General features: G+C 42.4%; 1 protein-coding gene across 16 annotated transcripts in view; it reads right to left on the minus strand.

Moving 5' to 3' along the window:
* Positions 1-23,595, minus strand: part of RBFOX1 (RNA binding fox-1 homolog 1) — a 1,204,921-nt gene that overhangs the window by 910,774 nt on the left and 270,552 nt on the right. For all 16 annotated transcript variants that reach the window (XM_077187091.1, XM_077187084.1, XM_077187083.1 and 13 more), the window contains exon 3: positions 4,686-4,718. In XM_077187091.1, the coding sequence (XP_077043206.1) occupies positions 4,686-4,718 (33 nt within the window). The remainder of the gene's footprint in view (positions 1-4,685; positions 4,719-23,595) is intronic.

A 23,595-nucleotide genomic window follows, 5' to 3' on the forward strand; every position in this document is an offset into this window, starting at 1 on the left:
TCCCACTGATATCATAGTTTTCCCATAGAAATCAATCAGACAGCCAACAGGATTTAAAAATTCCTCATGAGCTAGAAGAGAGAGTTCTAAGTCTAGCAGGACCAGAGCACACTGCACAGCATCAAAGCAGTCACTGTAGGACAATATTGGTAGAGGCGTATTTCCTGAGCAGGCTCTGCCATCTGTTTACACACACACACCTCACTGACTCCTTTTCCAAAAGGAATGAGTTCACCTTGGCACCAGGAGCAGGCAGCAGAAGCAGGCATGGTCCTGCTGGCAGTGAGACCCCAGCTCTGCTGCTGCCTCCCCATGAGATTCCTTCATTTCTCTCTTTCTGCATCACCTCCAGAGCGTGTCAGACACTGGGCAGAGTGTGCAGCACAGCCTGATGGGCTGGGGGCCCCCAGGAGCAGTGCAAGGCAAGCAGACAATAATATCAGCCAGCACAAACCCTTCACAGAATCACAGAATGACCAGGTTGGGAGAGACCTTCAAGATCATCGAGTCCAGCCCAGCCCCAACACCTCAAGTGAACCCTGGCACCCAGTGCCACATCCAGGCTTTGTTAAACACACCCAGGGATGGGGACGGGACTCCACCACCTCCCTGGGCAGCCATTCAGAACTTTATCACTCTTTGTGTAAAATCTTCTTCCTAATATCCAGCCTATATTAACCAACCTCTATATCCAGCCTGTACTTCCCTTGAGGCTGTGTGCTCTGGTTGTGTCAGTGCTGCCTGGAGAAGGAGCCAATCCCACCTGACCCCAACCACCTTTCAGGGAGCTGTGCAGAGTGAAAATGTCACCCCTGAGTCTCCTTTTCTCCAGGCTGAGCACCCCCAGCTCCCTCACACCACCCCATGGTGGCCTTCAGGCTGTGTCTGCCATGGACACCTTGCACATGCATCATTTACATCACTCCTGCAAACACATTTCCTGCCCACAGACAGGGTTCTCATACACGTTGTACAAATCAAAACCAAGTGAAATTGCCTGTCCTGTCAGGGGATTCTCCTCTGGAGAATCCCAGGGAGCAGCAGAGGGTGGAAGAAGGGAACCCATGAGCTGCCCCTTTTCTGAACACGCTGCTCCCCAGCCTGACCCCTTCCTGCCACATCAGGGACATGGGGGGCTAAACAGTGACATTCCCTGGTCATCAAGGACCTGCTGGATCATTGGATAAATCAGCCACACTTTTGTTATCATTAGAGCCATATTCTCCTTATAATTCTGAGGTTTCCTGAAAATTGTGATTTATTAACCTCCTTGGGCTTTGAGCTGATTTTGATTCCATTTTATTGAGACATATTGGCACCCTTTTCTTTATGAGAGTAAAAAATAGGCTGCCTTGACATCCCTCCCATTAAAGCAGGCAGAGAGCTAACACACAGTTATGCTGAACTTGTATTTCAATCAGGCATGACCTCTCACTTCTCACAAGGCCTTGAACTTCACTGTATCATTTATTCAAATATTGCAGAGGAAAAGAGGAATCACAACAAGCTTTCTCTGTTCTATTTTGGTAACACCATTTGTTTCAGAAAAAGAAATTATGCTTTGCCTAACATAAAGATCATTTATTCTCACTGCTAATTAGGAGGAAGAACACTGGAAAGTCAAATAGTTTGCTGAATGAGACATCTTTTCATGGGGAAAAATGTTCATACAAAAAACAACAGAAGGACTAGATGCCATATACCTGTAATAGCTAAAGTTAGCAGAAAGGAAAAAGGGCATTCCTCAAACCGTTGTTCCAGCAAATTACATGAAAACTTATTTTATTGTGTGTTATGGGAATTGCTACAGTCTACAGCTGTATTTGAGACAGATCTCAGGCCCATTTTGTAATTGTATTGACAGAAACTGCTAATCTGGGTTTGAATAAGAATAAAAAAAAAATCTGGGTTTGAACAAGAAACCAGGGTAAGCTGTGATGAAATCTTAGTGTTTGACTACCTATGCATAACTTATTCCTTTTTAAGATGCCTCTAACTTACATACTTACAAGACTATGACCCTAACAGACACATTGTGGGCAGATTTGGCAATTATTTTTGGAAGGCTTTGCTGCCTACAGCTTTGACTCTGTCACTATTTGTTGTCCCTTTGTGTTAAATGATGGAAGGAAGGTCCTGGGATCACTTGACAGCTTCCTCTCGCTGTTCTCATCTCTGTGGTGCTATGTGGCAACCAGCATTTAGAAAAAACCCAGCTGGTTTGTATCCTCCTAAAACATTCAGTAGCTGCACAAACACACTAAGTTTTCATCCAGACTTCATACAAAATTTAGTAAAGGAACACAGCAGTGTCACCTAAGAACAAAGAAAAAGGAATAAACAAATTTCAAGACTACTCAGATCAACAGTTCAATAGCAGAGTAGAGGCTCTGATAAAAGATTTTTGAAAACAAATCTCAGTGTTTTTTACTCAAAAGCAGAGCAGAGAGCTTCCACACAAGCACTCCAGCAGCAAACAACAGAAGAGCTCTAATGAGACAAGACCTGGCACAAAGGTAAAGCCAGAACAAGGGGATCTGGGGCTGCACCTTTCTCAGAACTGTTCATGAAGACCCAAAGGTAAAGCAAAACCAAATCAAATCAGGCAAAACTCAGGGCCACTACTGTCAAAGCTGAGGAAATGTCCTGTGTGTCCTGTCATCCCCACACTTATGGAAGGCTCAAACCCCAGCAGAACTGTAGTGCTGTGCCCGTGTGGCTTTCAGGAAGAAATTTTGGGAAGTTTGCCATTATGTCAAAGGAATCCATCAACCAGCTCTGCATGCCTGTTATCTTTTCATTTGCTGTTTTATGTGAGTTACTCCACTGAACTCAGACTATATCCCAACAACATTGATGCCCTCATGAAGGAAAATATTTAACTACCCTCTACCTCCAATTAGCCCTGTAGTGGAGAACTTTGGCAATCCTGAGCACTTGCATGAATGGGAGAAACAGCACCCAACCATAACCTCTCACACACAATCTGTGCCTACAAAGCCAACAGCCCCACAGGCTGGGGCACAAACCTCAGCTGGTGAGCTCTTAAAATAACCAAATGTGTTAATTCAAGGTTTTGGAATCAGTAGAGCACCAACAAACAAATCAGTTCAACTGGCCAACACAGAAACTTTCAATATTCCCAGAATTTTACACACACGAGAGAAAAACGTACATGAGAACATTTGACAAATAAATAAGAAAACAGACTGCATAAAAGGCAGCAGAGTCAATAGCAGTACCCACACGGTGACAAATCTCAGCCCCCAAAATCCCATTACAAAACAAGAATCTGAAAATTACTATTAGTGGACTCCTGATAGAACAGCACCAAACATTTGAGCAGTGCAACAGTGAAAAAAACAGATACAAATCCTACTCCTGAAACTCCCCGAGACAAGCCAAGTATGCAATTGAATCAGACCAGCTAAATTGAACACTGATATTACAGTCTCAATCTAAATAAAAATGAATGATCTCATTCTTTTGCAGCATGCAAGTGAACTCGTGTTCTTGTTCTTTGAAGTAACTAGCACAGTTTATCTATTCTCCTTAATAATGCAATTTAATTTACCAAAGGTTCATATTAAAAATTTATCCAGCAGTTAGAGTCACCTACACATTTTGTCACAGTTAAACATTGGCTTTGGAGCACACCACAAATTCCCTACTGTGAGTCTGAGAAGGGCTTCACAAGGAACACTCTGAGCTTCCAACTGATGTTACAAATAAATGACTCAGGCACTGTGCACCAAATTAAAATATCTGCCAGTCATTACAAGCACAGTGACTTGTTCAGGAGAGGAAAATGCATTTGAACATCTTTGTGCTCACAAAGCATTGCCACTTCTCTTCAGCAGTCGGTTACTCCAAACATACTCCAATAATCGGGATATTTGCACCTCTAAGAACACCTCCAGACCATTCAGAAACACTCACACACCAAGAGGAAAGCTGACAAAATAAATGTGAGTCCAAAAGGATCGAGCTAACCTGCAGCAATGTCAAGCACCTAACACACAACACTGCTGACGGCTCTCCAGAACTCAATGGGAGCTCAGCACAAAATCCAGCTGCCCTCCCATGCTCCAGCCTGTTCCAGCAGCTCATGGCACAAGGAGAGTGAGGCAAAGCAGCTTGTGTGGAGGTGGACAGAACATGTGCCAAGCCCCAGAACCACCTCTGCAGCAGGAACAGGCCTGCTTGGCTGAGGAGCCAAAATAAAGCATCCAAGATGGGCCCTCCCATCCATTCCCTGCTGGCATTGCCTTTGGTCACTCTGGGAGCATCCCTCACAAAAAGGTCTTTCTACCCATAGAGCTGCACTCCACTTATATCAAAGGAGAAAAAGGGAAAGACACAGGGCAAGGTCAGCTTGCAGCTTCTGGGGGTGGGAAATAAAACACACACTGAACAAACCTTGGGATTGTGTGGTTTTGATGCCATGGAAACCTTCAGAAAGACATGCACAACGGCAAAACTTTCCCAGAAGGGCTTTATGAGCTTAAATGTTATTATACCATGACCAGATTTCCAAAGATTGGCTCGTTAGGCACTAGAAGCAGCACAAATGCCATCCTGAAGTAACTTAAACTTTCACCCCAAGATTGTAAGCAAGCTGGCCCCTCTATCAGAAGCACTGAGAACTATTTAATATTCCACCAGTATAAAACAGAATTTCCTACCTCAGCTTTGCTGGCATCCAGCGATGTCAAAACCTGAAAATTACAGGAAAAATGCATTAGTATTGATCCAACAAAACAGAAGTGGGATTAATTGGCTTTTGAGGTAACTGACATCAATTGGTTCTGATGGCTTGAAGGAACAGAACTGAAGAGAACTGTCTTTCACACTGAGACTCTTCACCTCTCATGCACATCAGAAGGCAAAACCAGGCATTAATTAAAACAGCAAAATTCAGGAATATTGGGTAAAAATCCAGGAAATACACCAAGAAAGAACTGGGAAAACACATTTCTATTTTTACTAATTTTTAATTTGTTGATGACAAGCAATGCAACCATAAGCATTCCAACCCAGACACAATTCCCAGGATATTCTTTGAAAAGAGTTCAGTTCCACAGTGGTAGAAGGCCTCAAGTTCCATGTGGAGTGGGACAAAGGAAGTTTGGCAGATCCCTCTCACTAGGGACAGTCTGCTGGGCTGACTTCCAGCAGCCAGAGCTGCCCTGAAGCACAAACACCACTGAGCTCTCTGCCACCCCAGGGTTACACTGAGCTCAGCTCAGCTCAGTGCCCAACACCAGGGAAATACCAAGTGAACTGCTATGGAAAACTGCACTAAATCCACTGCTGGAAATAGAGAGAAATTCATCGTTTATAGCAACTTGAACAATTTATCATTTAAAGCAACTGAAACATTTTAAGACACATACACACTGCCATAGGTCAAACAACAGACACAACGTTAATAAGCTCATATTAGACTCTGAAGGCTGGTTAACCACGTTGTGAGACAAAAATCTTTGTCAGAACTTTATGTCCCAATATTGTCACCACTGTACTAGGGTGAAAAGCCCTTAACAGTCTCCTCACAAATTCCAGATGACACCTAGCTATAACTCTGTCTCCAGGAGAATAGATCTTCCTTTATATTGGTGTTAATCATCACTTCTAAAGGACATCCCCAGCCCTCCCAGGCTGCCAGGAGCAGAGGAGGAGCGCCCAGCCATGACCCTGGCTGAGGGAAGGTGGAGGGGAGCACAGCTCTTATTGAACAGAGCTCAGCCCGCACAGCAAAGGAGACAATTTGTGTGCAGAGCTGCTGTTCAATGGGAGACATCTGTGGATTCATCAAAAACTTATTCCAGAGGAATTTCAGAATGGAAATGAACTCCTGTCACATCACAACCCAGCACCTGCAATCACAAACAGTTATTTAATTTAACCTGATTCAAACCCAGGTTCAGCTCTATTTGAAATGTGTATCTTTGTCACTAATGGGATTTTTGAAGCTGTTCAAGAATTTCTCTCACACAAGCCGAGCTGACCTTATTTAAATTCTATTTTTTTACAAACAACCTATCTCCTTTTTGCTGTTGTTGTTGTTCCTCTTCATCAATATTTTTTGGTGTTAGCAGTTATTTTTCCTTTCCAAAATAAACCATACAAAAACACATCTCATCCATTCCCTTAGGTCACTCTGGCAGCATCCCCTCACAAAAAGGCCTTTCTACTAATAGACTCATAGAGTTACACCCCACTTATATCAATTTAATTACATCTTTCTTGGAGGGAAATTACTAAAAGCACATATTGTAGAGGATATACCAAAAACCTGTCTTAAAGCAGCAGAATTTGGAGGGGGGCTTCCTGAAGCTGCCATAAATCCTGCTCTAAACCTCTGTCAAAGGTGCCTATCTTCTCCCTCCATCAGCTTTGCAAGAAATCTGAATAGAACTGGACAATGTGACTATTCCAGCCAGGACTCACTAATGCCTTGCAAGGCAATTACTCTTCTGTTTTAATAATTCACCTTAAGTGTCCAAAGACTGTATTTCTCTTTTATATTTTTGTACCTTCCTGGTGCTTTACAGTCACCCAGTGGTCAGCTGGGCCACTGGACATATTATGTCCCTATCTTTCTTCTCCACGTTATTGTCTGATAAATCCCTGCTCAGCAGTTGAATTCCAGTTAGTTCTTAGAAGCATGACCTTTTCCTTGGTATTACTAACATTAATTCACTTTTATTTCAGTCTGCAAGCCCATCCATCTCTTCCTGGATAACACACTCTGTGTTAGCAATTCCTCCCAGCTTTACATTTTTATCAAATTCCATTAGCACATTCTTAGGCCAAGCATACTAATGAAAAATTATCAAACAAAATGACAAATAACACAGTGACACTGCAAAGAGAGGAGCTTTGTGTGGCCCTGGTTCAGCAGGTCAGGGTGCCAGGCTGTCACAGCAGAGTTTTCCTGCTGAAACCTGCAGCAGCCAGAGCTGCACAGCTGAGAGAACATCTGCACCCAGGCTGGACACAGGGGCACAAACAGACACTGAGTTATGCTGGGAACTCTGCAGAATGATCCTCACACCAGAGGGATTGTGATCTTGGATAGTGCACTCGCCACTGCACCAAGGGAGACAGAGATGGAGTGTTCCTACCTAAAATAATGGCATTCCTCAAGCTAATGGTGAATTAATAAACAGTGAAACACATTCATTTAATATTATGGGTCAAATAGCACTCATTAAACTAATGGGCTGACTATTGTTAGTCTGTGAAGACCTGACAATTATCTAAAAGCTTTAACAGTGATTTTTATTTAAGTTTATGTGTCTTAACGCAGTGAATTATCATTCCATCTGTATGACTGATTTCTTCCTCCCCCTCACTCCTACCCCCCTGTTCCTGAAACTTGCAATTTCTAGCCCAGAAGCTGCATCCCCTGTCACCTTTGAGGAGCAGTGAATGAAGACATGGGAGCAGCGTAATGGGGATGAAAAAGAGCTGCAGCTCCAAGCCAGCCTGTGCTGAGGCTTTTGAGGAAGTGTCTGTGTGTCACAGTGTGATCACTCAATTAAATCCACTGAGAAGGCACTGCCAGCTCTCAAGCTCCTTAGGCAGAGCTAAGATCTGCAGCCAAGCCACCCGAGACACAAAAGCAATTTATTCTCCCCCACCCCAGGCAATGCAGGGCCAGAAGCACCCGGAGCGATGTGTCCATGATAAGGTAATTATTGCAGAAGGTGGGAATGGGCAGAGCCCAGGGAGGAGCAGAGCTGGGCTGCACACGAGGTGTGGCCCCATCAGCTCACCTGATTCCCCTTTACAGATCCCCTTCTGCAATCACCCACTGCTCTGCCCCGGCATTCCTGTGAGGGATCAGCATTTTCTCTCTCCTGCTGCTCCCCCCGTGACATTTGATGCCCCAGCTGAAACCACAGCAATTTCACCAGGAGGAATTATGGCTCAGGTGAGGGATCCTTGTCTCTCTCACCATAATCCCTCTGTGGCTAACAAAACCCTGGGTTTATGTCACTTTCCCAAACAAGATACAATTTATTCTTCTTGTGCTACAAGCTAGATGTGACACAGAAAACACCTTTAAAAATGGCTTTTTTGCTATTCCTGGAGCTTGTACTCAATGCAGAACTTGCCATTCTACATGAGGAATCCTGCAAATGCTGACAAAAACATGGTGATGACACTGCAAAAAGAGTCTTTTAAACTATGTTTACCGCTTTTAGCATTTAGAAAGGTTATATCTTGAGGAGCATGCATAGCTCCTCTCTCCAGAATGAGCAGAGGACAATATTTGCCATTCTAAACCAGGAATAAAATGGCTGCTATTTGTTGCATATCTCAACACAACACCTTACCAAAAAGAAATAAAGGAAACTCTCTTAAATTAAGAAAGCTCCTCAACCATGAGACTGGACAGCCTATTTACTATCAACTTTGTATTAAAAGTACAAGAAATTCCCTGTGTCAAAGCTCAAAGGAAAAAAAAAAAAACAGGAAAAAACTGCAAGGTAGACATTCTGAGCCAGGATTCTCATCAATCCTGTGCCTGAAGAGGAGTTGATAATTTCACTGAACTGCCCCATCTCACCCACCCCAGTGTGAAGCCCCCTTTTCTGTCCCTACTTTTTCTAAAAAAGACATTTTCCTAATTTCACCCTTGTGCAGGATCCCTGCTCCAGCAGAGCCACAGCTGGCACTGCAGGAGGGCTGAGCCCCCATGGGATGGGGCTGTGCCACCCCCTGACACACAGGGGACAGGGCATGGTCTCACTCTGGCAGTGCTGTTTTGTATTACTGCTTTTGGTTTGTTGGGTTTTTTTAAATTTTTTCCTAATAAAGAACAGTTATCCCTACTCCCATATCTTTGCCTGAGGGCTCCTTAATTTAAAAATTATAACAACTCAGAGGAAGGGGGTTTACATTTTCCATTTCAGGGCAGGCTCCTGCCTTCCTGAGCAGACACCTGTCTGTTCAAACCCTCCCTGTGCTGAGTGCTCCTCACTAGCTCTGACTCCATGATGGGAGCAATTACCTGTGATCTCACTGCTCCACTGAGATAAACGACAGCAGGGGAACAGGAGAAAGAAAAAAGATAAAACCAAACCAACCAACAAGCCTTTAGGAATATTGCAATGTGTTGTCATCTTATTGCAGGGGTTCCATGCTGCTGGCTCCTTATCACAATAGTTCCATACCTTGGTGTTTCTCGTGGGCAGCTCCTCACAGCACTGACTCTTTCCTCTTCACAAAGCAGCCACTGACTCCAGTTCCCTTCTCACCCACCCACCCCACTCTTTTATAGCATCTTCTGCTCATTGCTTACAGCTGGGGCCTGTTAAAGTCAGGCCTGCTCCTGATCTTTGATAATTGGCCCAGCTGCAGCTCGTTAGGGTTAAGATTACTTTCTACACTACTTTTATTTCCTTATATTCTACCCCCCTACAGCAATGTACTGTCTGGCACTTTTAGTATTAGACAAAATTAGAAAAATAAGCCAAACCATTCTGTAATATTTCACTTCCTAAAGCACTGTGCCTTTGAAACATGGAATTTTAATGTGTCTTGCCAAATTTAGTGAAGTAATCATGATAAATACAGCTATAAATCTAAATTGTTCTTTAAATGTATTTAAGTCTCTCTACAAAAGCATAGAAAAATATGCATCCAAGAGAGATCACCTTCTTGCTAATTCATCAGTTTTCATTCACCCCCTCGATTTCTAAAAGCAATTCTGGAAAGTGAAGCAAAATGAACTTTTACATCCCCTCTCCTACCTGAGCCTACCAAGAAGCCCCACATGGCCCTTCATAAACCTAATCCTTAATGGTCACCAAAGCTCCTGAGCGTCAGGAAGGTGGGGCTTGACCCAAGAATGTTAACTCATCAAGGCTGGGCTTTTCCATTTGTGTTCTTACCCTTGTTCTGATTAATGCTCAAATAAAGTTCTAACCTAAAACTATTTTTCTTGATTAACACCCTGGATATTTTTTTTAAAACTGTCTGTGAAGGATTTAAGAGGTTTATTTATAGCAACTCCTCTCTTCAGAATATAAACAAGATAGCCAAACTGAGACTCTCTAGAAAAGAAAACTCTCAGATGGATTTTTGCCTGAGACATGAAAATGAACACCTGCATTTTTAAATCCAAGATTTAATTTTTTTAAGCAAATTAAATCTTGGATTTAAAATTTGCTTTCAATTTTAAAAAAGCAAAGGGGGGGGGGGCCCACAGAAGCTGTGAGGGTAAAATGCTGCCCTTCAGCACTTGCTCCTGAAAGCACAAGTGAGAAATTCCTGGGATATCCTGCAGGATCAGCTCCCTGGGGCTTCCACAAGGCTAAACACAACAACCTATGGCTGTTACACATGAGTGCCCAGCAAAAAAATCCAATCTATTAAAGGCATACATGAATGGAATATGCTGAAGGGAGAACAGGGGGAATCAAGACTCATATTTCATAGATATGTATCTTTAATTAAATTTTGCTCAGTTTATTTACTGCTATGGATAACAGCATTAGGTTACTCCAAATTTCTGTTAACTCAGTAAGTCTACAGGCAATGACTTCAGCAGTTGGTGAAAAATATATCTGCTCTTAACTACATCCTAGTAGTGTTTGTGATGCTCAATTAATATTGGCCTTTTAAGATCTTTAATTTAAATTTGCTCTATAAATCAGTCTGCAAAATGTGGAGTAGTTATCATGGATAGTTCCCTTAATGTATGAAGTCTCAGTCATAATATCATCTTTTTAAAAATTTCTGTAGTGTAACCAAATAAACTCTCTAAAATAAATAAATAAAAGGGAAAAATCCATGAAACACTTGTTCTAACTAACTTATACAATGATGTTCATGAAAGATTCTGTATATTTGTGTGCCTGGTACAAAAGAGTTGGAGAACAACATGGTTTTCTCTTGGAAATTGGAACTCACTTTTACAAAGCAACCTGACCTGCACAGAACTTCCCAAATGGCTCCTCTTTAATATTGGGAATAAATTCCATTGCTCTTATAATGGGGTAATGAGAGAAAACATCAATACACAATAAATTAACCACAAATGGGTTTTGTAGGCAATAAAATGTATGGTCTCTGTTTGCTGTCCTCTTAAAAGTAACCTAAACCTACTTTATCCTTACCTATAGCAAAATATCCTCACGCACTGCTGCCTATGATAATCTTGGCAATTTCTAGAAGTCAGCAAAAGTGGGATTTCACACTTATTAGATGGTAGAAATTCATGATGCAGAATGCAACTGCAATAAACTAAATCTGAAATTCAAGGTAAACAAAGCATTTTCAAGTAAACTGTTGAGCCACTACAGCTTTTCCATGGATTCTGGTAAGAAATTATATTAATGCTTCCTGCTTCATTTAGCAAGGAAAAAAAAACCTGGAATATAAATATAAACAAATAGATCTCCGCTGATTTTTCTTTTCACATGTCAATAATTTTGCAAGGCAAGAGGACAGAGTGAAAAGGCAGCAGTGAAACAATTCCCTGACCACACTCAGCAGCACTATTAGCACTATCCATTTCACCCAGGAGCAATAAACTCACATTTTTCGGAATGCCCACATTATGCCAGAATAATATAAAAATAGATGATGAAGCAAAAACGAGGCAGATTTAGCCCTGGTGTCCTGCAGTAAGTGCTGTAATTGCACAGCAGCTCATTACAGAGAGCCAGTCCCCTGAGCCTCCCCTGGCCCAGTTAAGCAGCAGTAATAGAAAGCAGCTGTGTGAGGACATCAGGTCAGCACAATCATTAGCCCTGAAAATTGCATCCCCCTGACCCCGTGCAGCAGCCAGGCACTCACACAGCATCAGCCTCCCAAGCACCAGGTCAGGCTCCAGGGGATGAACTCCACCCAGGAACTGCATTAGCAGTGACCTGGCAGCCCCCAGCAGCTCTCACTCCCTCACAATTCCAGCCCTGGAATGAATTTGGGCTGCTGAGCAGGGGACAGGCAGTGCCCATGGCAGGGGACAACCTGCACCCTTGGGGTCTCCTCGCCTCTGTTGGGGGACAGGAGCTGGGTACTGGCGTTGCCAGGGCTGAGACAACAGAGCTGAGACAACTCCCAGCTCTGCCCAGCTCATGCTGATGCCTTGGAGTGGCCACCTGGAACAGGCTAGACAAAAATAAAAGTGGGCATTTTCAATAGATACACCTTGGGGAGTCAAAGCCTCCCAGAGGCTGCACCCAGGATGGATGATGGGCACGAGTTTTTTACATAATGATGAGTTTGGTCCATTTACACATCAGGGGTTAATCCTCCAGTTACAGCCTCAGGTAATGAAGTCGTTTACCCCCAGTTTGCTCCCCCACAACTCACTTTTGTTTATATCTTTTGGGGCCTGAGACAGTGAGGTCTCCTTGAGTTTCAGGCCTGGAGAGGAATAGTTTTATCTGAATAAAATGGGAGCACAGCAGCTGGCAGGCTATGGAGTTTTAGAGTTATATGCTAAAACTGTACAGGATCTGAAAAATATAAAAGCTAAATCCTAAGGCATCAACAGGCAGGTGATGCAAGCAGCCACCACCAACAGGAGTAGCAGGACATCCTACCCCCCATAAAATCTCATCTGTTGTTTGTTAAGCATAACAAAAATTTGAGTTATCCCAGATAACTCAAACAGAACAAGATGTCTCTCAGGGAGCTATTTTGGCACCATGGGGTCAGCACTGGACTGGCATCTCCCAAGTGCCAATAAACATCTTGGTTTGAGGAGACATTTGACAAGGCAAGCTGGATTTCTAGCCACTGTACAACCAAAGAAGCCACACCAAACTTTCACAAAGTAGAAATCTTCCATGCTTTTTCCTGGAAATGTGTGGAGTTTGTCCCACAAGTAGGGATGCCCGCTCCATGGTTACTACCCTGGGGTTAAGTGAGGGAATCTGTGCATTACCATTATTTTGGTGGTAAGTTACATTCAACTCCTAATCCATACCATTTCTTTTGACAGCTTTAATATAAGTACCTTGATATCATACACTGTTTTATGATGTTCTAATCAACTATATTTTTTTTAGTTTTATGCAGTATAGGAAGTAATTCTGATTAAGATCTTCCATCTGTTATCTTTTGTCTGTTCATTTGTCTTAATAAATAATTCATCTTTATACAAGTATATCTGATTTGCCATCATTAGAGCTTGTGGGACAAAGCAATTCAATTATACCTTTATAACTGCCTTAAATTTAAACTGTTGCCAAACAGTATTTTTCCCAGTGTTATATTCCCAGTATTTGCTGAGAATGTCCTGACTAAGGCAGGAATGATGCATCTCACTCCATGTTCTCAGAAGGTTAATTTATTTCTTTATGATACTATATTATATTAAAGAATACTGTACTATACTAAAGAATACAGAAAGCACACTTACTCAGTGCTAAAAAATTAGTGAAAACTCGGGACACTTTCCAGAGTCTCCTGTGGGACTCTGAGCTGCCCTGAGGATGAGGGGCAGAGAGAACCCCTTTGTGCATTTAAGCTCCTTCCCAGAACAAGTTTAAATGAAGGTTAATCCTTCCTTAGTGTGGCATTGACATTCTCTGAAAAATTCCCCTTGCCCAGGATTTTTCTCCTGGGAAGCTGAGAAGCCTCAGAGAAAAAGAAAACAATTCTGATCTCATTTGCTTCTCCTGTGTTGTGCTCATGTGGAATGTGTTTGGAGATTGTTCACCCACAGGTGATTGTTCCATTGCATTCTGCTGGGAGTTGTTTTCACTCTTTGGCCAATCAGGGCCAAGCTGTGTTGGGACTCTGGAGAGAGTCACCAGTTTTCATTATTATCTTTTTAGCCTTCTGTAAGTATCCTTTCTGTATTCTTTAGTATAGTATAGTATTCTTTAATATAATATAGTATTATAAAGTAATAAATTAACATTCTGAAAACATGGAGTCAGATTCATCATTCCTTCCTGCCACGGGGGCCCTACAAATACAACACACCAGTTCCCATACCCCAGGGGCACACATTCCTCCACCATTTCTCCCTCTGTGCTCCAGGCCGTGAGGCACAGAAACAAAGACTGAGCTCTTTGCCAGCATTCCCATGAGTTCTGATTAAAATGGAGCCTGTGGAGTCAGCCAGGCTCCCCTCAGGTTGGGATGCTCATTCCCACCTTTCCCAGGGATGAGCTCCTGCTGGGCCCAGCGTGTCCAGAGCCCCTGAGCAAAGCAAGGCCCCGCCTTCATGGTCCTGACAAGTTTTGGTCACTAAAGCAACACCCCTCCATCAATGCCAAAGACTAAACAAGTTCAACTATGTGCTGATGTTCTCCAAATTGTTTCTCCCAGCACTAGTTCTGGCTGGTTTGTTTTGGGGAAATTAATGATGATACAGCAAGGTCGTGGTACCTCTGCTGTAGCGAGCAGATGTTGACACATTAATGCCACCGGCCCGTGCTGCACAAGCACAGAGCTGCTCCTGGCTGTCACTGCACCAGCTGAGCACAACCAAGCAGCCCAGCCTAAGAAATTCAGTGTAAAAGGCAAACGTTGGAAGAAAAGAGCTGCACTTTGCAAAGCCATCGCTCTGAATCATCCTCATCAAAACACGCCACTTTTCTCTTTTTTAAAAATCAACCCAAAGCCAGCAGAACAATAAGAAACCAAATCTTTTTCCCTCTCAGCAGCACAGACAGTTTTCAATGCCATTTGTAAGCTGCCTATTTATCCCTGACATTCACAGCTTGAGTGTACCTCCAGTTCAGGTTGCTCTCTTACACCGAGGTAGAAATAATCAAGTATTTTTCCATCTTTTTGCTGGGAGGACTCAGAGCTGAGGGTGCATATCCATGGTGTGAGATTCTCATGGTAAACTGCACAGGAGGAAGGCACCACCATTCCCAAAGATTGCAGTCAGCAGGGAAAGCAGCACTGGGAGGGAGCAGAACTGGGGTACTTTGATGTCTAAACTAAAAGAAACACTTTCTTCTTAATAACCTCACGACAGCAATACATTTAAAGCATTAAAAAAGGGAACAGATCAGCAGGATGAGAGCAGGGAGATACTTCACCAGGAGAAGGCAATGCACAGCCCCTTTACCTGTGGGGAAGTTTAAGATTTGTGGTGAGTATTGCTCAGTTTTACCTTAAGTACTTTCTTTAAAGGAATTTTACTATATTTGGGAGCTATTACTGCAAACTGAATTACACAAAAGGCACCAGTGCCCTAAGAGTTAGCTACATAAGTGCCATGTGTCAAACTATTCAGAATTTTGAGTCATATTTTAAAATATGGAACTTCTGACAACACGGCAGTCACTGTAGCTGGAAATGGAGAGCAATTCTTCCATCAGCCCGGCCCCAAACAGGGGACTTAACACCAGCACAGCTTGAAAGTCCATTTAAACTGTGACAGGGCTGTGAAAAGCCCTTAACAGAAGCATTTCCTAAGAGAAAGTCTCATCTGTTTCTAAGCTACAGCTGTTGTTCATTCAGGACTGATAGGAATACAAAATAAGAGATGGATCACTCGGTCTCAAAGGCAGATGTAAGCTATTCAAATCCTTCACTCCTGATTTCTCATCATTAGTAGGTTTATACCTGTCTCCTGGCTGTGTTTAATGCTGCAAACCCTCATCCCTGTGGGCTGGACAAACAGATTTGAAATGTCCCCAGCAATCCCTCAGCACTGTGGCACCTCCAGGAACCCTGCAGGAGCCACCCTCAGAGCTCCCCTGCCCCTTCTGACCATCACCCAGAGCTCCCTGACACACCAGTTATTAGAATTCATCACATTTATGAATACAGAAAGAGTCTTAATCCTTGGAGTGAAAGATCACAGCAAGAGATGCTTATAATTTCCTAGGGCAGGAAGAAAATAGTGCAATGAATTATGTAAAACACTTTAAACATGGGCACTACTGAAAGCCTTAAATTAGGAAGTAGAAAGTATCAATAAGCAACACCTATTCTCTTAAGGAGAGGATCCTCTGACTTTAAAGGCGTGGTTAAAAAGCAGGAAAATGTACAGATAATATTCTGCACATTGCAGAACTCCAGAACTTAAATCTAAGCAATGTAATAAAATGCAGCACCAAGCGGTGTCCCTCAAGGGTCCTGCAGAAATAGCTTTGTCTTTCGGAATTTTCCCTGTGCAAAAAATATTCAGAAATAAATCAGCTTTTCTTTAAGCTCTCTACTCCAGGATTTATGTACAGTGGGTGATTAAAAATAATTTAAAAGTCCATGCAAATGCTTTCCAATTACAATGTACCATTTAAACACTCTTGATCAGAAGGTTCTAATGCTGAACCAGGTGTTGTTGAAAGCCCCTTTCAAAGCAGATAAAAGCTCTCCTGCCTATGAACCCTGAGCCAGGTCCTTCTGCTTAGACCAAAGGAACATTTCAGGGCTCCATCAGTCCAAGGTGACAAACCACCAAAAAGCCACCAACAACCAGGTTCTGGAGAGAGAAATCATGTCAATATAAAATAGAAGTAAATTCAGCTCCACTTGAAGGAGATTTTAGTGGAAGTTGCTGTTTGGAAATAAAAAGAACACAAAAGCATCCCTGCAGCCCCACACAATGCCCCAGATTAGAGCCAGAGAGGGTCAGGAACACAAAGCTGTCTGCCCTGTATGGAACTCCAGCCTGGCTCCATTTTATACCCTGAAATTTCTTTAGTTCCGAGGGAGGTGACTGCTTTAAATGACAGAGAAGTTTACAGGTGTGTTGGAACCCAGGACATTCCTCTGCCTGCCCTGGAGGACTCAAGACCCTGGCAGGGGGCTCAGAGACCTTGGCACAGAGTCAAAAACACCTGTGCCTTCCATTTTAACCCATGGAAAAAAATACCAACTTTGTGTGAGGATTTACAAGCCAAAAGATTTTGAGTAGGATGATAGTTAATTTGTCACAGGGTAAAAAAGTCAAATTTTGGGGTTTTTAGAATGGGGGTTCAAGAGGCAAGATGGAGGAATCTGGGCGTGTCCTGTCCTTCTCCTTGTCCTCCATCTTCTGCTGTGATGGTGCCACTTCTGGATTGGTTTAGAGTAGAGACAGACTGTCTAACATAGGTGATAGGTATTGGAAAATTATTGTAAATAAAGTACAGGTAGTTTTTAGTATAAAAAGCCAACACCACCCCAAGGGAGGTCAGTGTCCCTCATCCCAACCTGCCAGAGAGATCTCAGCAGGTCAGAGAAGGAATGTAAGAGACAAGAGAAAATAAACAACCTTGAGAACCAGAGCTGAGGAATCCTGTCTTCTTCTTCAGTCATGGGGCTGGGAAAAAAAGACTCTTTAATACCTCAGGAGCCATTTCAGCAACACAAAACCCGAGACAGGTGATGTTTCAGGAGCAGCCAAAAAGCTACCCCTGTATGAGAGCAGCCCAAGCTGAGCCCCCCAGTCCAAGACAAACAGTTCCTAAAGCTGGTGATGTTCAGCACAGGCCTTGGCATCACAGGCAACTCCTGCTCCAGCTGTTACTAAGAAACAAACCACACTAGAGTTCTGCTTTTCACTTCTGTACTTCTGACTAATCATCACCATTATTCCACGGGCTAACAAAGTGAGCCTGTCACCTGCCCTGTGGTTTCCCTGGCTGCAGGCTGTTTGTCACCTCAGCAGGACCCAGCTCTGCTGATTTCCTCAGGAGCCCCAAAGCCACAGCCAGGCTCAGGGAAACAGCCCCTGCCTAGAATGGAGGGGGCACAGGGGACCAGCAGCTCCTCAGGCTGCTGAAGGATGATGTGACATTACCTGCTAGAGGGAAATTGCAGCTCAAACTCTGCTCTGAATCTCGTTTTCATGGCTGAGGGAAGTTTAGACAACCCAGCAGATCTAGAAATGGCAGGAAAAGCCAACTCCTCTCCAGTCCCAGCTGTGTGGGGAGCTGTGGACAACAGGGCTGGCAGGGGAGGAATGCTGTGGGGAAGTTCTGCAGCACTAAATGCTGCTCTGAGATGCTGCAGGTCTTGTATTTGCAGGGTGCCCCATGGCAGGAAGGAATGACAGATCTGCCTCCATGTCTCAGAAGGCTAATTTATTATTTTATGATATTATATTAAAGAATATTATACTAAAAATATTCTATACTAAAGAATACTATACTAAACTCTACTAAAGAATACAGAAAGGATACAGACAGAAGGCTAAAAAGATAATAATGAAAACTCCTGACTCTTTCCAGAGTCCCAACACAGCTTGGCCCTGATTGGTCATTAAGTCAAAACAATTCACTTGAAACCAATGGAACAATCACCTGTGGGTAAACAATCTCCAAACACATTCCACATGAGCACACCACAGGAGAAGCAAATGAGATCAGAATTGTTTTCCTTTTCTCTGAGGCCTCTCAGCTTCCCAGGAGAAGAATCCTGGGCAAGGGGATTTTTCAGAAAATGTGCCTGTGACATTGGGGGTGTGTTTGTGTTACCAGCACTGCACTGTGCTTGCTCTAAAACCACTTGTCTCTATCCACCAGTGTTCCCATCAGTCCATATTGTTAATTTTTTATTTCTCAATCAAGAATTCATGGAGGTTAGTGTGACATTGCTGCAAATACCCTGGCAGCCTAGTAACTGTAAATAATGGATAGGACTCCAGAAATACCAACCAGCCTCTCACTGGTTTGGGACACTTCAATCGTGCCTGCCCCAGCTCACCTGCCAGCAAACAAACAGGTTTCTCTCTGCACTGCAGCAAATGCCTCATCTCTCAGGAAAATTAAATGTGTCATTGAAATGGATGTAGTTTTGGTAAGTGCACACAGAGATTTCACTGTGACAGTCCTCACAAAGATGCACTGAGTGCAACCATCTCCCCTTCAGAAAGCGTTCTGCAAAATGCTAACAAATCTTCAGGAGCTCTGGTGAATTTTAACACAGTTACTGCACTTCATACCACACTCCAGTAAACTATATCTCCCTCTTTACATTTCTGCTAATTTCTAGCATTTATTAAAAAAAATTTCTATAATGAACAGCTACTATTGAGGGCTCATTTGCTCCTCCCATTTTCCATTTAACCTCAATGAATGCAGCCTCCCTTATTTCCTTTGGTGTTGAAAAGTACTTTTACAGCTCTACCAACACATTTGTTAGAGTTCTCCTAATTAATTTTCCATGAACCTTTCAGCATGAAAAAGAAAAAAATCTCACATTTCTGCATGAAAAATGAATTATATTTTCTCCATTTCCTTAGAAATTTACATTCTGGGCTCATCTGTGCCACATATTCTTTATGGATAATGAGCAAGGCATCCTCACTTAGCTGTCACTGAGGCAGTGAAATGTTTACAGTGTGCACTTTGGAGATTCTGGCAGCTTAGATTCCAAGAATATTTCTTATTCACGACAAAAAGCTCTGTCCTAAATTTCTCTTGCACATGAACAGAAAAAGATTGATCTGAAGAATCCTTGAACTTTGCTGACCTGCAGTAATGCTGTTTGAAGGAAGGTTAGTTCAGAGACTTCACACTCGTGATCTGCTTCATATGATGTGACAAAGACTCTTTTCTGCCCTTAACATCCTGCAGGACTCCTTGGGAAACTGAAAATATCAACTAATGGAAGGATAAATATCTTCATTATGAGGCTTACAAACAGAACACACACACTGTATAACTTTGGAGACAATTCTCCTACCTAAATTACCTATTCTATAACATTTTGGGGACAGATTCTTGACAGGCAAAAGAAACCTCCTGCGTGAATCTCACCCCAGTTCTGTACAGGAGATTTCATTTAACTCATTAAAAAATCTCTCTCCCTAATTACCTCTCTGAAGCCATTCTTCAGCCAAGCCATAAGAATCTGCCTGTTGTAGAGATGATGTTAAGATTTCATTTCTGTGCACAGGCCCAGTCACAGGCTCACAATGACACGCTCAAGCCTCTGGGCTTTATTGAACCAGGGCCTGGAAAAAAAAAAATCATCTTTTATGCTTCTTTCTTACAAAACCTCATATAGTTTGAATAAATCTTTGAAATGTAACCAAAAGAATCTCACACGAGATTGTCTTTCATTGAAGCCATAACATCCAATTCATGTAGATACAGTTGGAAGGTTATTGCTGTCAAGTTTTGAACTTGGGCTGTGAAAGACATAAAAAGTGACAGATTTCCTCCCCAGAAAGGAGAACAGAGCCTCCTGCAAACCTCTCCTTCCTCAGGCCAGCTCCTGCAGCAACCTGAGCCTTCTCAAACCTGCTGGGGTTGTTTTATGTAATCAATCAAATTCCCAAGTGTAATTATTAACCACATCTTTAATTAAATGAATCTGCTCCTTTGGATACATTCTAAAGAAAAGGCATTTATTGAATGTTAACAATTCAAACATTTCAAGTGCCTTTTTGAGTTCTGACTTAGAAAATCTGGATTAATTCTCAAAGGTCTTTCATACAGTTACTAATCCTAAAGGAATTAAAAAAAATATATTTAAACCTATGTTTTCCATATATTACTCTAAAATGTTCATCAGTTCATCAGGAGTAATTGCATTTTGCCAAATGAGGCAAATTCTGCCATGCCAGGAGTGCTGGTACCATGGCTTTTCTGACATTTCAGCAGTTCTACTGCTTATATTATTTCCCCTAGAAAACTATATTAAAAAAAAAAAAAAAAGAAGATATTTTTGTTGCATAAAATGCTGGTACAGTGGGTGGAATAGCAACCCCAAGCCTCCTCAGACACACAGAAAAATCCCAATCTAAACAATGCTGTTTCAGACAAGTTGTTGTTTTCACACCAATTATCCTGTGACTCAGTAACATCTTGATAATAAATGACATCACGTAAAAGTCTTTCTTGCCAATGATGGAGGCCCCCCAGCCTTTTTAAATCTTTATATTAACTTGTCAGAGGTGAATCTCTCAGATCTGAACTGGCAGCTGTGAATACACAAACAATATTTCAGCATTCCCTGCAATATCACTGGGTTTGTTCCTTGGCACACTGGAGAGTGACTGGAAAAGTACTTGCAGAGTTACATCATGAGAGGGGCAGAGAAAAAAGGAAAAACCAGGGCCAGCCTCGAGATTTCTGAAAGTTCAATGCAATACAACAAATCAGCTGCAGAAGAGAAAAAAAAAAAAAACAAAACCAAGGGGAAATTGTACCTGGTATTTCTTTTTTGCAATCCTAATGGCCCCCAGGCTCCTGTGGAACTCTACATTCTAATTTAGATAATTGTAGCAACAGTCAGAAGATAAATTATTATAATAGATCTTCATACAATAGCATCAGATCTTCAGAAGGTCTGCTAAGAGCCCTGACAGAGATGCTAAAATCAAAGCCAGCAAGAAACTAGCAGGAGATCCAGTCAAGCTAAAAAGGTTATTCAAGGCATTAAATTATCATCTCTAGCCTTATTTTTTGAGAACTGTGTTCTCTATTTAAAGAAAAAAAAAGATGCAAATGTCTTGAACTCATGTGAAGAAAGTAAGTAGTCCATTGGTCCAAAGTCCAAAATCCATTTCCAAAGTCCATTTTTCTAAGTCCAAAATCAAAAGGAAAAAGTGTACATTGCAATGCTAAGTTCAATTTAGAGTGACTGATCCAGAGTTCAACTCATGCAACAAAGTTGGGAGCCCTCCACACAGCCTTTCAATGAATATTTCTGTGTTTTAGCCCTGAATTTGTCTCTAGTCTGAGTCTTTGAGGCTCCAGACTTTCCCATTCCACTCTAAAGGAAAACTCACTATTGTCAATGTGCAAGACAAGAAGTCACAGGTAGCAAAGGAACAACCAAGCACCTGGGACACACTTACAGCAAAAATTAGGCTTTAATTTGTATTAAAAACTTGAGACAAAATTAATGTCCACACCTAGACAGGCCAAGGGATGGCACAAGAGGTGAGGCAACCTCTGCATTCTGGTGACTGAGAATTTTCTATAGAGAAATGTGGGATAAAACTTCTGCAAGAAATGGATTCAATTGGAATTCTGTCTGCATTTGGAGCCTAATACAAATTCCAGCCTTTTGCTTAAAAAAAAAATATCCCATCCCTCTCTACCTAGGAGATTTGAAAGATGTATTTCCTGGAAAGTATTACACAATTAAGCTATTTTTACTGCTGTGTACACTACAGAAAACCAATTGTCAGAGAAACATTTCACATTTTTCTCCACAGTTGTTTTCCTGTGCAAAGAGAATTGAAAATAATTAAAACATTTTCCTTAATTTCCCCACTGGAAAGGATACTAGGAAAGTCTGACTAGCAGAAAACATGTACTATTGATTTTTTTTACATTCTTACTTGTAAGAGACATATTCCACTTCTCCTTTCAAGGAGAGGATCCCTGATAGCCATTATCCTGTTGTTGGAAAGGAAGAAGCTCTACCTTCCCCTATTACTCTCTTGTTCTCACACTTCACACGTTACTTGTTAGTGGAAACCTTGCAAGGCTCATAATAAAGGAATGAAAAAATCAAAAAACCTTCCTCATTACCAAAATAATATCTATCTAAATGACAGAGTTAATTCCAAATGCAAATGGAGGAAAAAAAATGTTAATTTAGAAGAATGAAGCGACAGAAAAAGAAATTATCTTAATTGTGCTTATCAGAAAACTTCCCTATTGTAATTGTGATTTAAATATTGTGGGCATAAGCTTTGATTGCCTGAACAATTCCATTGATTACATATTAATTTGTCTTAAAACACAAACCTACTTGAATTCAACCTCTCCCTTTTTTAACACCATCCACAGCAAAACTAGAGAATATTCAAGGTCCCACCTTGTCCCACCCCTAAAAGGACTCAGCCACCTCCCCCACATTTGTGTTACTTGTTTTTCCCTCCCAAACCCAGCTTATTTCACATCACCAACTCAGAGAGCAATCAGAGCATCCCAACTGCAGAGCAAGAGGAGACCCAGCTGGGGGCATTATTTTACTGGAATTATTTTACCCCCTGGGTCACCATTAGCAGCAGCCCTGAAGCCACAGTGAGCCCATGGTTTGTCCTGCAGCTCTGGCCTGAGATACCTGCGTGTGTGTGAGGAGGGAAATCAGCTCCAGCAACTCAGCAAAGCACCTGGACCTGGCAGGAAAGTTCCACTCTGCTCTGAACAGCTCAGACAACTGAAGAATCAAAGTGCTCTTCTCTGCCACCAGCCCCGTATGAGCTTTCTGCTTAATGCTGTCAAATTATCTCCTTTTTGTCTGTGGAGTTCACAGCATCTGCAGCAGTTGCACTTGCATATCAATGAGTTGTCACACAGCTCTTCCATTTGCCGTGCAGAGGTTCCTGTGCTGTCTCCTGCACACTTTCTGCTCCTCTCCATGGCTCTCTCCTGTCTGTGCAGGGTGAGGCTGCCCAGAGCTCAGCATGAAGGAGCAAGGGCAGCAGCAGCAAGCTGCAAACAGAGACTGTGAAATATGTGATAAAAACCAGAGCAGGCTCCTGGTGTTGAAGTGATTTCAGCATTTATTATAAAAAGAAAGGCCCAAAGCAAGGGGGCCCGGGCTGGGCAGGAGCGTTCCTGTTGGGGATGGAGCAGCGCTGGGGCTGGGGCTGCTCAGCAGGGATGGCCCCATGGATAGAGCAGCACACATTCAGTGGGTCAGAAGCCCTTTTTTATCCTGTTTTCATCCCTTTGGATTGGTTTCTGTTTGGATCCTTCATTTGCA

Source organism: Agelaius phoeniceus, chromosome 16, assembly GCF_051311805.1.
Source record: "Agelaius phoeniceus isolate bAgePho1 chromosome 16, bAgePho1.hap1, whole genome shotgun sequence".
NCBI classification, from domain to species: domain Eukaryota; kingdom Metazoa; phylum Chordata; class Aves; order Passeriformes; family Icteridae; genus Agelaius; species Agelaius phoeniceus.